Source organism: Trichosurus vulpecula, chromosome 4, assembly GCF_011100635.1.
Source record: "Trichosurus vulpecula isolate mTriVul1 chromosome 4, mTriVul1.pri, whole genome shotgun sequence".
Lineage (NCBI taxonomy): Eukaryota > Metazoa > Chordata > Mammalia > Diprotodontia > Phalangeridae > Trichosurus > Trichosurus vulpecula.
Genome location: NC_050576.1, coordinates 165,257,607 through 165,275,226, shown reverse-complemented (window position 1 = coordinate 165,275,226; position 17,620 = coordinate 165,257,607). Strand labels below are relative to the sequence as shown.

Below are 17,620 nucleotides of genomic sequence, written 5' to 3'. Positions count from 1 at the left end.
AGAAAACTCATTTAACCTTTTCCTGTAAACACTAATCTCATAGCTAGAAAATGTTTCTTTCAACTTAGTAACTCTGATCGACACAATGACCAACCACCATTCCAAAAGACTCCTGATGAAACATGCTATCCACTTCCAGATGCAGAGTTGATGGGTACAGACTGAAGCATACTTTCTTCTATTACTTTTCTCTTTTTTTGGACATGTTTAATGTGGAAATTTGTAATGGTTTTTTTTTTTTTGCCTTGTCAGTGGGTGGGGGAGGGAAGAGGGGGAGAATTTGGAACTGGAAATAAAATAAAATGAATTAAAAAAAAAAGAAAATGTTTCTTTCATTGGTAATAGGAAACAAAATATTTATAATTAAGAGAGAATATATAACACCAAGAGGCAAAACCATGACAGCAAAATCTGCTCACCTTGAACAGAGAGGTCAAAAGTAGCCAGCTCATTTTTGATCATTTCTTCACTAGATTTCATCTTGCTTTGTGTATTGGCCACCAGAAAGTCAAATTTACTGATTTTGGGCTTTTCACTTTGAAACTCTCCAAAGTCATCAGGGCATTCTTTTGGAGTTTCCTGAGACACGCCACTGGCAACTGACACTGAATACATGGTTTCTTGGTTCTGTTCAGTTGCAGGTAGGTCCTGTGTTTTTATGAAATCTCCACTCTCAATGTCTCTTTGTTCAATGGGCTGGGAAATACTACTTTTAAAGTTTTCAAAAGCTGAAAATGTAGCCTCTGGAAGAGTATCATCACTTGGAAAGGTTGTCACTTTGGAAACTGTTGTCATGGTAATGTTTTCTGAACTGCCAAATGAAGTCTCTTTCTTCTGAAGAACTGAAGTAGCTGAGGAGGAACCACTTCCTGCTGAGAGAACAAATGGAGAGAGCATTCTGCCCGGAGAAGCATCATCCCTGTCCGACCAGTCACAGCCTGCAAGGGCGCTCACTGCAGAATTGCTACCATAAGTCCCGAAAGTAGCATACTTTAAGTCATCGATATCTGAAAGGAAATAAGACCCCATGATTAAAGAAGTGCTCACTATCTAAGTTGAATATCCTAAATTATGCGCAAGTGAAATGTAATGGAGCATCAGGTTTGGAGTTTTATGTTATGTTGGAATAAACTAAATTTGGGGTTTATATGTACACCTCAGGTCAAAGTGGATTGAGGTTTACATTGAACTATATGAAACCATTTTCTTTGGGTATGAAAAAAAATGTTACACATAGAAGGACTATTAATTATGTGCTGTTTATGATAAAAGTTTTGGGACTTTTGTAATTAACGTATGTATAACTATGTATACAAAATAAATCATATTAATAGCACACTACTCGGTTGAAAAAAAAATAAACCAAACTTGTCACTTTAACTATTTACCTTTGTCCTGACTTTGCCCAGAAAATGCTCCTCAGAGAACACAATTGTAAGAGAAAGAAGAAAAGCATATGTATATATACAGGCTAATTAAAAAGAAAGACAAAAAGATTTCTAACATTAGAATTAAGGTAAAAATATCAATACAGGTCCCTAGCTTTTAATTTAGTAAGGACTTTATTTCAAACTAAACCAAAAATGTTCTAAGTGGGGCTTCGATTAGGCAGTTACTTACCCAGTCATTATTGGGGCCACTGTGTGCTTCCCACTGTTGTGACGGGGTGTGAGGAAGGAAGCAATCCGATCATCTATTTTAGCCCATAACACTGTTATTAATAACCAAGGTCTGGTTCTTATCAAGCTGCCTGCTTCTCATTCAACTTTTTCTTCCTCTTCTTCTTCTTCCTCCTCTCTTTTCTTTCTTTCTTTTTTAAGTGAAAACCCCAAGCCAGAAAACATATTACAAAGCATCTAAAATCCAAGTATGTGCTTGGTATGTTTTTGCTGGCACTAACAAGTGAGAGCTTAGACAGGGCTACTAAAAACATGAAGTGGACGTTTGTGAATGAAGCGAAGCTAAATTGCTGCTTAGTGTCTTAAATGAAATGGCTTCCAAGTCAATAAAAGAAACAACAAACTATTACTTATGGCAGGAGGAGAGGCGAAAGGATTTCTTGATTGGTTTTCAAACAGTAACTATGAAATTAAATATGGCTGGTTTGAAGCAACTGGTACTGTCAGTATGCCTTTTCCTATGGCCTCGATGGGTGGGCCTATGGGCTTTAGACTGTTTAAGATGTGCCTCTTTTCACTTGATTACTACATAGGTGAAGCAGACAAGTAATATGTCAGCTTCTCAGATCCAAATTTATTATCCACGGTTGCCCACCTTCCCACTTTGCCAGGCTAGTGTACCAGATGGTTTTTTTTGTAACCAGAAACACTGGGTTAAAGGACTTGATATCTCCCCAGCCCTCTGCACAGAATGTCCCAAATCTCTCTTTCTCAATTCAGTTGGGTAAAGGGAATTAAGATAAAAAAAAAATCTGCATCCTTAAAAAGGAACACTTTCTAGGAAATTAAGTGTCTTTCACAGGATGACAGGGTTTTAAATGTTACCCCTTCAATTATGGCTCATTCAAAAAATCAAGTTGAAAATATGGTGAATTCAAATGCAGAGAAGATGGCATTATGACTAAGAGGAAAAACCTGAGTATAAATGCTCTTATCTCTCTTCCTTAAAGGTAACAACAGGTACATTGTCTCAAACAGGTGAAATTTAAATAGAAGGCTGTTTCAATGAAACGTAATCAGTGCCTTCAAGTGATAGGTTGAGGAGAATGTTTTACAAAGGGGATATTTTTCTTATTGGAATATAGCAGAATGATGGTTCATGAAGCTATGTTAAGAACTGGTTTCTAACATCCCATCTACTAAAAAAATTGTACATTTCCTAGATGTTGGCAATCAACTTAATGAAAAATTAGCTCCAGTTAAAAACTGCAAACCAGTTTCCATGGAAATAAAAAGTTCCCTTGTGCAATTATGGCAATAATTAAGAAAAAAACCATGGATGATTGCATATAATTATAAAAAAGCATTTTAAATAGTTAAGCTGGAAAGACTGCAATTATTTGTATAACTGCACACCCAAACCTTCAACAAATTCCAATTCATATTGGAAAATGAGACCAGTAAAAGCTTATGTTTTGGAATAAATCACAGAATATCCCAAATAAGATGCATGCCAAGAGTTAGAAAATCTTTTATGAATTTTAAAATAAAGTAGTTAACTTATTTAAAAATCAAAAGTTGATTTTAAAGATCAAAGTTGATTTTCAAGTGTCCAACTTTTACTTTTTCTAAACTGGTTTGCAAATGTCAAGTATGGGGAAAAAATCACCAGCTAAAATTGTTATTTTATATGCTGGGTTTACTTTAAAAAAGTGAAAAAACATTTACTGGCATCATCAGGAATGTCATCATGATTGCTAAAATCTTAGCATTACTAAGGAGTACAAAATCTGTGTGACATTTGTGCATTTTTCTTCAAGGTAAACTTCACAAGCACTTAACTCCTCCCCTCTCCTCACCCTATATATACACAATATATGTCTGAGAGTACAATATTCTTCATAATACTGAAGAGATTGCCATGCTAACACTTTTTGTAAGAGATACGGTATAAATGATAGGAAAATTGTCTGGCAAACTAAGATTACACCTACTACTTTATACTGTGTAATCGCTGAAGCTTCTATAGCTCAGTTTTCAATTTGACAGGCACACCCAACAAATTGCGACAGAAAAGGGAAAGAAAAGGAAGAAAGTCTGAAACACAATAAAACACACCAAGAACAATTACTACGTTTCAAATTTTGGAATATTTTTGGATTGTACTAAGTTGGGCCATAATTGAGCTCAAGAGAATGCACTTATAATTGTGTGCTTTAAATACATGTATTTATGTTTGATATCAGGCATGTCCTACATCAACTTCTTCAGTGTGCCTAGGGAACAGAACAAAGTAAAGAACTATACAATCTGCTTTTTCACCACGGATCACAAATCACATATAGAGTTCTTGCTCATGGTATAGCAGTAACATTAGAGATTCCCACCATAACCTGTATTTACATTCCCTTGAACAGATATGTAAGTTGAAACATTTGTTCTTTTCACTGCATGCACAAAAAATTCAATACTTTCAAAAGCCAATTTCAAGATGAGACTTCCAAAACACCAACAGTGTATTTTTCAAATTAATTTTGAATTTTGGATCAATGTTGGCAAGAGGTATACTCTACACAAAAAGATATGAGTTCATACTATTACCACTTTTACTGTAGGAACCACGGGGCTTGGGAGTCATTTCCATTTAGAGCTTTTCTAAAACACCAAGCACAAGTCCAGATAATCAAGACAAGTGTTCTGGAATGGGGACAGAGAATAAATTCCGTTATCCCAGGGATAGTCTCATGGAGTAACAAAAATATCTACTGGATCAGGGAAGAAGGATCCTTTGAATCTCAATATTGATCTGAACCTCATCTACCACAACCTACTGTGTAATGTTAATTTTCAGTTTCTCTCCTCCCCTAGTTCCATACTACCATCTCAGAATAGCCAAAGGTCTGGTGTTCTCTACTAATTATCAATCTACTCTGACATCAGTCTATGAAAAATCACAAACTTGTCGGGATTGGTGCTGTTGAAGAAAACAAGAATGACAGATCATAGCAGATTTCTGACAGGCTATTAAATACTGACACATAACTGCTTTCCAGTATTACTTATATACATAAAATGCCATTTTTTCATTTGAACTGACTAGTATAAATTTAATAACCCATAGCTTATTTTATATCCACACCATCCATAAAGCAAGTTACAGTTTCTGTATCCCTGCATTAGGTTTGATAGTGTTAAGTGGCTACCTAAAAAAGGATTGCTAACATCTTTCACATTCATGCCACCAGCTCAGGAGACAGGAGAAGACCAGTAGCTAGGCAGTCATCCTTAGGCAACTGATCAGAACCCCGAACACTGTCCCATGCACCGGCGCCCCCCCTCCCCCACCCCATGTTGACTAGGATGGCAATGCAACAGAGACACAAACGGTCCTAGAGGGCAACATGAGGGAGTCCTCCTGACTAGAGACACAGCAATTCCGCGTGGTCCAAGTAACATATTTTCTACTCTTAAAAGTTCCATCGCATTTCTATAGCATTCACAGGACTATCTAATGTACTCAGCTGAGAAAAATAAAGATTCCAAGTCATCCTTTAGGAAATACAAAAAAATTTGATCTTTTAAACAGGCTGAGAACTCATCATCCTTCTCTTTCACTTTAGTTGTCTTTTAGGTCCTAATGATTGTTAGAAATCTGTGGGACCTTTAAGATGAACTTATCAATTTGTCATAGTGGACATTTCTTTAATTTACCAAGAAACAACTTATAAATTACATATTAAGGATGGCTTATGTGTCACTATGCTATACACATGTAAGAGAGTTTTCCATAATGATGCTTCTGCTTTCTTTCCTTTAGATGTGGTTACACCAAATAATCTGAATTCTTCCCCAGCCTCAGAAATTCATTTTCAATACCATAGTAGACTCCTTTCTTCAGCTATCTTGTTATAATTTCACGCCTCGGTTAAATTTCCTTTATTCTTCAAACAAGAATGGAGTCTTCTGATTTAAAATTTAGCCTAGAATTTTCACCACCCTCCACAAGGTTTTTAAAGGTTTCTGTGATTTTTACTTAAGAAACAATACCTACAGGTTTCTCCTCCATTCTGCTCTAAAATAGGAAAAAACAGCATTTACATTTGACTAACACAGCCTCCTAAATTTGTATTGGTAGCTCTGGAAATTGGTTTTAAAATAAAACTTGTTTTAAAGTAGAGATTTTATCTGACATACCCAAAGTAATTTTTGGGAGTGAGGGGAGTTCATGTTCCATAGATTATCAGTAATGAAAATTTAATCAGACCTCAAACTAAATTCTGAGGCTTGAAAAAAAAAAGTGCTCTGAAATACCAGAGGACACAGGAGCTCATTCTGAATCCAGATCACACTTAGGCCTGAAGTCCTCCAGAGATTAGCAGTAAACAGTTTTCACTGCAGGATCATCAATTTAAATTCAGAGCAGGTCTATGGTGACCAAAAGTCATGTCAAAACCATTTGATGAGCTATTTTGAAATTTGTAGATATCTAATTTTCAATGGCTCTCTATTAATTCTTTTCTCTACCCCTCAACATTAAAATCACCACACCTTGTATGGATAGGCTCTTACAATATTTATTAAATAATGAAACCCATTTATATAGTTCCTCCCTCCAGAAAAAGTCATGGTAAGCTTACTTAAAAAAGGTAGGGGGTTTCTTGAATATTTAAAAGGAACAGTACAAGTCCAATATCTACAGAAAGTATATGAAAGTACTTGCATCAATGGAATTTAAAAAAGAAATCTAATATGCCCTCTTCCCAAACAGCTACTGTATTTCTGAGACAATCCAAAAGAAAGAACAAGCAGCTCTGGGGATACTGACTCTGAACTTAGGTATGGCTCAAGTTCTATCTCTCTGTTTTATCCTTCCCAGGTACAAATTACACACATCCCCACACTTTCAAAATATGCCAAGGTATTATTTATTAACACAGGACTTACAGATCACAAAAAAGATAGTGATACAGAAGAGCTCAAAAGGGAGTCATCAGAATAAGCATGCAGGTAGTATTTGCAGAGGAATATACTAACGCAAGTTTGAGAAGGCACATTCACACAGAAAATGTTTAAATTGAAAAAAGACATCAGAAAAGCAGCAAAAAACCAGGTATTGATTAAAATACAAAGATTTTTAATGTCAAAGAAGAGCTACTACACAGGTAGGCAGATGCAGCTGGTTTGCTAACCCTTTAATAAATGTTACAAATAAGGGTGAGCTTCTGCTGCAGTTAAAATAGAATGAGATGGTCTTAACTCGACTGAACATTAATCAAAATATCTAAATGAAGAGGTTAAATTTAGAGGGGAAAAATATCAAAGCACTCTAGTCAAAACTATATGCAGTAAGTACTCAAAGTGTTAACTCGAATATATGCAAGAAACCAGGCAAAGTTATTAGTATCGTCTATCTTCCATACAAAGAATTATAGCAAAATATAAAGAGACAGTATCCTTTTACAGAGTTAACTTAGGTCACTCAATAGGATTAAGGTCCTCAGAAACTGAACTTTATTTCCCTCTTCACCAGTTCTAGTGAAGTCAACTGCTTATTTCCCTAGGATTTATGCAACTTACAAAATCAGAGGGTAGGATATTATGACATTCATCGGTAAAGCCAAATCAGCTTTCAAAAATTTACTACCATTGATTCCCTTTAACACTTTAATGCAGCAATTCTGTGCAACTATAGTGTAGCACAGTGGTCAGACAACAACCCTTGCTAACCACTCTAAAGGGATACTGCTCCTTTCTGACATGAAATTTACAGATCAAAGGGAGGAGGAAACAATATGCTTTTAAGAATATATGCAAACTGAAGAGACTTGGCTTGAACATTACAGGTTCGAAGCTGGAAATGTTCCAAACATACATAAAAGAACACGAGCACAGGAGGTTATTTTAACAAATAAATCAGAGCAAGCTCAGTCAGAAGACTAAAACAGAAAAGGGCTGGAGTAAAACTCTCCTTGTGAAAACATTTAACTTGGCATTGTGAAAGAATACAGACTTACTTTCAGAAAAATAGCTTCTAATTAATAACTTCAGTGTCCAAAAGACTAGTACCTAGGTTACAAGCTATTATTTTTAGATATAAATGAAGACAATTTTCACAAAACAGAGCAGTCCTGCAATTAACTGCCATGGCCCCAAAGCAGCTAGCTTGTACAAAAAAAAAAAAAAAAAAAAAGAAGCAAAATCACTGTATAGAACAAAAAAAAGAAAAACAAAGATAGAAAAATATTTGAGAAAAAGCACATAAAAAGTAAGTAAACATTCAAGAGCATGAGGTGCTATTTGGATAGCCTGCTGTGTTTAGAACACTTTGCCAAGCAGCAACATGAAATGTGAATGTCTTGGCTAATTGCTGTTGCTCCTGGTCGCAGTACCTCTGTCAGGAACATGTCCTGTCCACACTTAGGGAGCCAAGAGAAAGATCCAGGTTTGTTTTCTGACATAAAAATACCATATGATGCAAAACTACAGAACTATATAATTTTTAGTCCAGATCTGTAAACTTGGAAGAAATTTCTCTTGTGGAAATAATTGATCCTTACAGTAATAATTCTTACAGTTAACAGTGTGTTCCCCTCCCATTCAAAAAACTTTCAAATGCATAATGCTTTCTTTATAATAATACAGTAATACTGAGATATTTCTCATCATTAAAGGCCACAAAATAGGTTTAACTGTCTCTCTATGTACATATCAAAAGAAAAAAAAAACTAGGACACTTGGGAAATTAGTTTTTATACTATGAAGTAAGACTGGAGATACACTTGTTTCAAATGCTGTTCTATCATCTAACTTCATAGAGAGTTTAAAGAGGGCCACTTAAGATACATTCAGCTAACTTTAATTTTCCCCAAACAGCTAGCTAGTGCTCATCTATCCTAGCATTGATAGATTTATTATAATTAAATGATACTATTAATGTTAACACTGAAAACTGTTATTTCACTGATAGTAACAACACATAACCTCCTTCTTTGCCCGTACCTGAAACACAGGGCATCAGTACAGTCTTTTTTCTCTTCCTTTTTTTGAAAGGGCATATTACAACGCTGGGTTATTTAGTTAGAAGCTATTACTCTTGGCATAGAGTGTGCTTCTGTAAACCTAATTAGAGCACTAAGCTGATCACTTCTGGAAGCCGTAAAATTTACCCGCAACACAAGAGAAATTAAGAGAGGTACCCTGACCTCACAGGCAGAACTGGAGGAGCACTGATAACACTGAGAATGTTTGTTCAAATCTCTGGCAATGCTGGGTTTCTCTAACTGTTAAATCTTAATGAGCCTTAGTGACACCAAGTTAGTGTAAGATCTCAAAAACAAAAGTATTTTAACTATCCAATCTTGGCAAGTGGTCAAAAAAGTCAACAATTACATTGTTTTAGAGGGATATTGGCAACTAAGGGGTTTGCTATGAAGGAACCTTTCACAATGGTAAAGGGTCAGAGCATTAATACTGTAAATCAGCAACACAGAATTATCTTTGAAATCTATGACTATCACCAGAGCAATCGCACCAATTCCTCACCTGCTGCAGGCGGATGCTGGCCACTAACTGTGGGCAAATCCAAAGAGCTATCAGACATGACATGCTTAAGATCTCCTCCTACATCAGCCAGTTTCATGTCAAACTGGACAGACAGCGCATCTTCAGAGTCCTCCTTGCCAACACTGCTACCACCAATGGAAGGCAGGTCCAAAGACTTCACTGAAGCAGAGTCTTCTTTGGCATGCCTGAAAGCTACCACTTTTTCCACCAGAGATTTGTCTGAATTACCACATAGAGATGAAAATTTGTTTGAATGGAAGTCAGCAAAGTCGTCATCACTTTTCCCCGGAGGAGTACTATCTTTCAACTCCTCAACACCTATTGCAGAGCCCTCCAGAGAAAGCTGTTTGAAGACATCATATTTGGTTCGAGCAGCAGTTGAAGAGTTTTGCCCATTTCTCACTGTGCTGCCTATGCTGCCAGTCAGAGGAACAGTGCTAGCTTCTTCTTTAAGAATATCGTATTTGTCATCTGCTTTTTGCTCAGACAAGCTGGAGCTATTATTGAAAGCCATAAAATCTGCAAAGTCATCCTGTCCCCCAACAGATGCTGAACTAGAATATCCCCCAAAAAGGCTGAATTCTCCAAAGTCATCAGCTAAGCTAGAACTTTTAGTTGGTGCCGATGTTGTAGTGGTTGCAGCAGCAGTTGTTGGGAGTGGCCGCATGGACAATGATTTTGATGAACTAAATGTATCTGGAAAAGAAAGTGGTTTCTCACCAGGGGCACCAACAGAGGAAAACATATCTAGGTCTGCCAAGTTCAGATGATTTTTAGCTTGTGTTTGTTGTTTCTGTTGTACAGTTAAAGAGGGGAAGGGTATTGGAAACATTTTGTCTTTTGTTGACGGTTCTAGTGGTGATATGCTGTCGGCAGTTTTAAAATCTGTGAAGCCATCATCTGTTCCTGTAGATCTGAATTCTGCAAGGCTATCTCCTGGAATGAAAAAGGGAACAACGATGTTCAACTTAAACTTACAGTAAGTCCAATTTCCTGCAAAGTGTCAAGTACATTTATTAACTTCTTTTCCACTGTGGCATTGAAAACACACATTTAACTACCATTTGATCTTTTTGTATTCACCCCACTCTATACCCCCAATTTGGAAACCACAGATTATTTCCATATTAAAATCTGAAATCCATGGATAGGGAAATAAATAAAAACCCTGCTGATGCTTTATGGTCCATTTCATTCCTCAAATGCCTTTTAATTAGTTATTTCCTCAAATGGTTTTATGTCCAATATTGGCAATTACAGCCATTCCATTGTCAGGGTCAGGGATTCTCTACTTTCTATCCCTGTAGATGGCCAATTAAGCATGCAGTGAAGCATTACTGGAGAGCTACACATTAGAGTGCTGGTATACCCAGAATCCTTTAAATACTAAGCAATAAGGGAAGCCCATACTAACTAATGGTATTGGTGAAGTAATGAGACATTCTCTATTAATACTCAAGGAATATAACATTTTGCTTAATTGTGCATTTTAAATCCAGACTAGATATAAACTGATATTCTTGAATTACATGGGCAATAATTTAAAAGAAAACTTCACCACAAAGGGAAAAATAAGTGTACCAGATTCACTCTTCCCCAAAATGCCATCTAATGCCACAGAATTCCCAAGTATCTAGCCTAGGGCATCACAGGCACTTAAATGTTGGTTGATTTATTCATCTTTGCCCCAAACTTACCAATAAAAAGGTTCAAAACTCTAAAAAAGGGGTACTTAATCAGAAAATATAGGTCTTGCTCCTTATGTTTCTAGCTTCCCTTGAGATAGGACATACTTCCTTATTAGGTCCAGTTAGACATTATTCTCACTGAAATACAGTGGATTTCTTGCAATCACTTTATATTTTAATCTCAGAAAAGACATGGTTAAAATTTTGGTTTTGTGTCAAAATAGCCTAAGGAAAAGGCTGCTAAATAAAATTTTGTTGGCAAATGAAAATACTACACAGGAACATTTCTTTAAAGAATTAAACCAGGTTTATTTAAAAATGTAATCCAATATCTGGGCCTAAGATTGACAGAGTTCCTACGGTAGCAATATCATCACTTATATCCACAGTATTTAAGATGTGTTTAGTCTTAATTTTCCAAGTTTCTAAAAGTCTTTCATAAAACGAAGATTAGGCAAGCATAGAACTTGGTACATAGTATTTCACAGATACTCTATCTCCTCCCCACCGATAAACTAGAAATATGACAAAAATAGGCAAACTAAAATTACACCAAATATTACTATAAAATGTGGCTAAGCCACTTTTCTAATTTTATGACACATTACTTCCCTTTATTCACTATACAATCTAGTCCAACTGGACTCATTACTGCTGCTCACAAATGGCACTCCAATTCCAGGCTCTGAGCCTTCTGTATTGGCTAGGATGCACTTCTTCCTCACAATTGCCTCTTAGAATCCCTAGTTTCCTTCAAGTCTTGGCTCAAGTACTTCCTACAGAAAACTTTCCATAATTCTACTCTCTCCTCAGTTCCCAGTGCCCTCTCCTTAAAATTACCTTGTCTATTTTGTATATACCTACATATTTATGTACATATAGATGTAAGTTTCTTGAGGGCAGGGATTGATTACTTCTGTTTTGGTACTATAGCACAGTGCCTGGCCCACAGCTAAGTGTTTAATAAATGCTTACTTGTCTAAAATTCATGTCTGGATAATTTCAAACTGTTCTCTTTAATGCTCCCATCAATTGTTAAGGAAAACTACTTTTCCCGTCAAAGGAAAACAGCAGTATATGAACCATCTGTAGTAGCAATTAGATTTGAAGATCTTTCCCACCTATTAATAGGCCATGTGACCTGCTTACATCACAGGAAGTCTAAGTTACACGGTGGGAGGAGCTTCCTGACAGGAAAAGGAAGTTATGTCACAGAAAATGCTGAGAGGGAGAGAGAAAGATGTTATGGCTGCTAATGGCTACCCTCATGATTGTTAGAACTGAACAGGCTGACTTAGCTGTACTGTGAATTTGTTTTGGGAAGACCCCAGCAGGGGGTCAGAGAGGTTTTGGGATAGCCAGGCTCCATGTTGTGATATTCTGTATTGAATGTTTTGGGTTCCTTGCTGTTATGATGAAGTGGACTGACTGGCTGTGGGAGCTGAGCATTTGGTTATGGGATATGGTTCTCTGGTGTCTGAATAAATGGTTTACTTCTTCTACCTCCTATGTGGAGAGTCTCATATACTTTCCGATACAGAATTACATAGGCATTTTGACAATTATCATCTACACTGTTATTACTGCCTTATTGTTTCACCATCATATAAACATGTCTTTTAAAAAGACCCTGCAAAACAAAGCATATATCGATGGAACTTCAACTCTTAAGTCACAAAGGATGGTCTTTAGTACTTGAAATTACAATTCAATAATAATAGATTTTTAAATATTTATTAATTTAATGTCAATTTTGATTATATACATTTAAAAAAGTTTTTGCACAAACACATCCAATAGAGCTAATATTAAAAGAGAATCACTTGGGAAAAATCTTTGCAACAAGTTTCTCTACTAAAGGCCTCAGTGCCAAGATATGTATGGAACTGATTCAAATTTGTAAGACTAAGTGTCATTCCCCAATTAATAAATGTTCAAAAGATACTAATATGCAGTTCTTAAGAGAAGAAAACTAGGCTATCTATAGTCATATAAAAAATGTTCCAAAACACTACTAAAGAAAATTTAAAGCTATTCTGAGATTCCACCTCATACTCAGACTGGCAAAGATGACAAAAAAGGAAAATGACAATTTCTGGAGGGAATATAGAAAATAAGGCACACTGATGCACTGCTGGTGGTCCTGTGAATTGCTACACCATTCTGGAAAGCAGTTGGGGATTGTACAAAAAGGTTACTAAACCTTTGATCTAGATAAACCACTGCTAAGCCTATATCCAAAAGTGATCAAAGAAATAGGAAAAGGTTCTTTAGGTACAAAAATATTTATAGTTGCTCTTCTTCTGGTAGCAAAAAAACTGGAAACTACTGGGATATCTAGCCATCAATTGAGGAACAGCTGAGTAAGTTGTGGCTTATGAATGTGATGGGAGTACTACTGTGCTGTAAAAAATGAGGCTGCAAAAGACATGACGAGCTTTATATACACTCATAGGGAATTAAGCAGAATAAGAACAATTTATACTATAATTTCATTATAAAAATTAACAACCTTGAAAACTTTTATAAATGATAAAGAACAAAAAGAGCATAACCCAGAGAACAATTTCTACAATAATGACACTGTGAATACAACTATGAAAGCTGTAAGTACTATGATTAACATACTTACCATCCGTCATTCTAAAGGACTGATGACGAAACATTAACTATCTGTGGCCTGACAGAGGTAACAGATTTAGGGTGCAGAATGAGACATATATTTTTGTATACAGCCAATGAGGGAATCTGTTTTGTTTGCCTATGCATATCTGTTATGAGGAATTAGTTTTTTTTTTCTTTTTTTGGATGGGGTTAGAAATGGGAGTAAGAGACAACAATCTTCTGTTAATTTAAAAAGACAATTAAAGAAGAGAAGTGGGAGGGTGTTACAGTTGTGGAAATGTTGCATGCACTTTCAGAGGAGGTCACTGTATTGTGAGTTTCGCTTAATTATTTTACTTTGTTATGAGACCTTTCAAAGAATGAAGGTAACCTGTAAATGCTTTACAATGTGAAAAACAAATCACATCAATAAAACTTAAAAAAATATGATGAATACAGAAAACCATGGATTTACATAATCTGATGCAAAGTTAAGTAAGCAGATCCAAGAAAACAACATGCAATAACTACAGAGATGTAAATGGGAAAAACCACAAGACAATCAAAAATGAAGGATGCAAAATCACAAAGAACAAGCACGGCCAAGAAGAGATAGAACAAGCTTCCCCAATCCTACTTTGTAGAGGTAGGAGGTCCATGGGTGTTGGAACACTGCATATATTTTCTGACTTTTTCTAATTATTAACCAGTTTTGCTCCTTTTTCTCTAAAAAACATAATTTCGTGTATGAGATGGCTCTCAGTGAAGAGAGATGGTGAGACTGAGAGAAATTATGGTGATCTAAAAAAAACAAAAGCTACAAATACAAATTTCTTTTAAAAATTATAATTCAGGGAAGTATGGGAAATAGAGGAAGTAGAACTGCTCTCTTAATCCAGAATACATAACCAGTTCACCAGCATAATGTTTGAACAAAGCCATTTTCATTTACTATCTTAATTTTTGTACACTGTATGAAATTGCACTCAGATTTCCTTGGGTATATTTTTTTAAGATATAGTACTAACAAGAATGAAGTCAACTTCACAAATGGACAGAAATGTTAAATATTCTTAAAATAACTCAAGATTTTAGGTAATTCTATCCAGTTATATCAAAAAGCATACATATGTTACTTCATATGAATGAATGAAATAAAAATCAATTCACATTTAAAATTTGATGTGCTACTTTAAAATAATCTGTGAAATTGACAACTTTTTGTTTTATTTTTTAAAAGGAAACCACCACAGCAAACTAAACTTACTGATGAACTGTAAACTTTTCCATTAGTGAGGTAAGCTGGTGAAAGGGTTAAAAAGCAATCAGCAATGGGTAGTTTACAAGTTGACAACTATTTACAAAATAGTGACAGTAAATGGAAATTCGTATCAAAAATTATTGTAGCATGATATATTAAGCATATTATTCCATGAGTATCCTGTTGGTCTACATGTTTCCAGTGAACAATCTCTGTGCCTCAAGAGTCTATCTTTTCCTGTCACATTCTGTCAAGGATATTGCAAAAGATAATTTCTGACACAGTTCCCAAAAACACTATCAACTTTCTACTGCTTTAAAATAAATTTGTCATTACCTTCCTAATAAAGCTGGCTAGCTTATAAAGATTTACAGCACACCACCATGAGGAGAAAGAAAGCAGGATTATATCCAAGAAAGCAGGATTATATCCTGTCAATTAGTAAAAAAGAGCCTAGTCAACCTATACATTGGAATACCAGTGACACCAAAGGCAGGAATCCTAAGATGACATCTCTAGCTCTGTTGAAGCTAGGCTTTTGTGTTTCTAGATCTGATATATTCCTATTAAAAGGAACACGACTAACCAAATGAAGAGAATGGAGAGAGGGACAGAGAGAGGGAGGGAGGGAAGGAGGGGGAGAGAAGGGGGGAAGGAGAGAAGGAAGGAGGGAGGGGGAGAGAGAGAGAGGGAGGTGTGTGGGGGGGTGTGAGGGTGGGGAGAGGAGGCACAATTTGCTGCTCTAGCACAAAGTAGCTAGAGCTCTACAGCTCAAGTCTTGATGGCCCCACTTAACTCTGCAATAGTGTCTAGGAGAAAATCTAAATCCCTAGCTAGAAAACTCTATTCCAATGTTGTTCTTCTTGATTTATTATATTTTTTTCCAAAATAAACCTCACTGCCATATCCATGGACAGAAAAAGGCATGCCAAGTTTTTACTAAAATTTTTAAAATAAATTAATATATTTATAGTATATTGCCAAAAACTTACCTAGGGACTTATTTTCTGCTGGCTGTTCCAATTCTCTGAAAGCACTGTATTTGTCTCCATGTTCTACAATGCATATAAAAAAAGGGAAAAGCTTCATTAAGATTACTGTGAAAACACACCACAGCTAAATATATTTTAGAACATTTATCTGAAAACTGTTAACTATTTTGCACAGACAGCATAAAATCACCACCAAAATCATAGAAACATGAAAATTAAATGTTTTATATTTTATGAGTCAACAAATTTTGTTTTTACCTCCAAATGCAGCTGCATTTTCAGATGTCTTATCAATAGCAATTCCTTTAAATACGGAATATTTATCTGTTGAAGGTGGTGCTTTTGTTCCTGGAAGTGGTATCAAAGAAGGGGCACTAGAAAGGGAAGAAAATCCCTTAAATGTTTAACACATTAAATTAATCAGCATTACCACAAATCATAAAAGTGTTTGATTTCCAAAACAGAAATTGTATATTTCCTATAAAATCATTTGAATGCCAAAGGTCATGGAAATATTTTGCAACACAATTATGATAATCCTTTTACTAGACTATTTTAGCTTAAGAAATCAAGACAAATGCAGCAACCTTTTCATGAATATGAGAGTGGTCAGTCACATACTAATTCTAACCACCTCTTTAAGCCAAAATAATAGATGGGGGTGGGGTGGGACGGAGGTGAGGTGAGCAGAAGTAGGGGTGTGATTATGGCTATAAAGCCCTTTGATATAAAATCACAGAAGTGAACTGCTCCAAACATGCACAAACAACCTGAGAAACTAGATTTTTAAAATGTATTATGTTAACCTTAAGTCATATGCTTTAAAAGGGGTTCAGGGTAGAGAGGCAGAATAGGAATGATAAGAATCACAAGTTATGAAATGTTGTTCAATCCCAGCTTGAAATTCTCTGCTTTTGATTGCCACTGGCAGAAGTTAACCCATCTGATATGAAATAGTGGCATTAATGTAATTTGCATTTTTACAAGAAACACATCGATGGAGTCTAGGAGTTATCTTTGTAGCAAAACAACAATCATTTTACAATTAGATTAAAAGACTTTCACTGAGAACATATTTCTTACTGCATAGGGAAAGTGATATAAGAAGCAATATCTGTGCTGGTAATTTTTGGAAGGCTCAAATACACGACAACTGCTTCCCCCCTCCCACCCCCTCCCCCTTATCAGACTGCGGCAAGCTCCCAGGAAGCACAACCTTTACATATGAATGACTATATTCTAACTCCACACACAATTCAATACCACACACAAACTATATAAATGAATTTCCATTGAGTCCTATGCCCCAGAGCAGGAGTCTTTCGGTAGTCATTTAAATCTTATCAGTGGCCTACAAGCAAGATACAAACCCAGCTCTTACACACGTAGCCCACAGTGCTTCAGGACTAAGAGTGGTTGCATCAAACTATAGATGAAATATAATTTAATTTCATGCTGCTGTTAGATAGCCAACAAATGTCTACTTTGCAAATGAAATGGGTAATCATCTATATACCACAGATGGATTTTAAAGAAAAGTTCTATAAGTAATTAGACTAGAGCTCATTATACAAAATGTTATGTTAGATGTTTTTACAAGTGAATAGAAAGAATTAATGCAGTAGGAAAAACATGCAGAGGCATGATACATTTTGTCTTTTGTGACCCTCTAACCAAGGATAGTTTGTTAAAGCTCCGTGACTTCAAGTTGGTAAAATCTTTCTGCTAAATCTGACATAATATTAATTTTAAAATTATGTTCACCACAGAATAAGGTAGTTGGAAAAAATAGAGCATCTTCAGGGTAATGAAGTGTTGCTGATTAAAACCAATGAAATGAAATCTCATTCAAGAAAAGCTATGACTCAGTCTGTAATTTTATGCATATTGCGA

General features: G+C 35.7%; 1 protein-coding gene across 4 annotated transcripts in view; it reads right to left on the bottom strand.

Annotated features, from left to right (window-relative positions):
• Positions 1 to 17,620, bottom strand: part of SYNRG (synergin gamma) — a 99,075-nt gene that overhangs the window by 24,007 nt on the left and 57,448 nt on the right. For all 4 annotated transcript variants that reach the window (XM_036754202.1, XM_036754203.1, XM_036754199.1 and 1 more), the window contains 4 exons: positions 15,986 to 16,101; positions 15,728 to 15,790; positions 9,162 to 10,118; positions 420 to 1,007 (listed from right to left, as the gene is read on the bottom strand). In XM_036754202.1, coding sequence (XP_036610097.1) covers positions 420 to 1,007; positions 9,162 to 10,118; positions 15,728 to 15,790; positions 15,986 to 16,101 — 1,724 coding nt within the window. The remainder of the gene's footprint in view (positions 1 to 419; positions 1,008 to 9,161; positions 10,119 to 15,727; positions 15,791 to 15,985; positions 16,102 to 17,620) is intronic.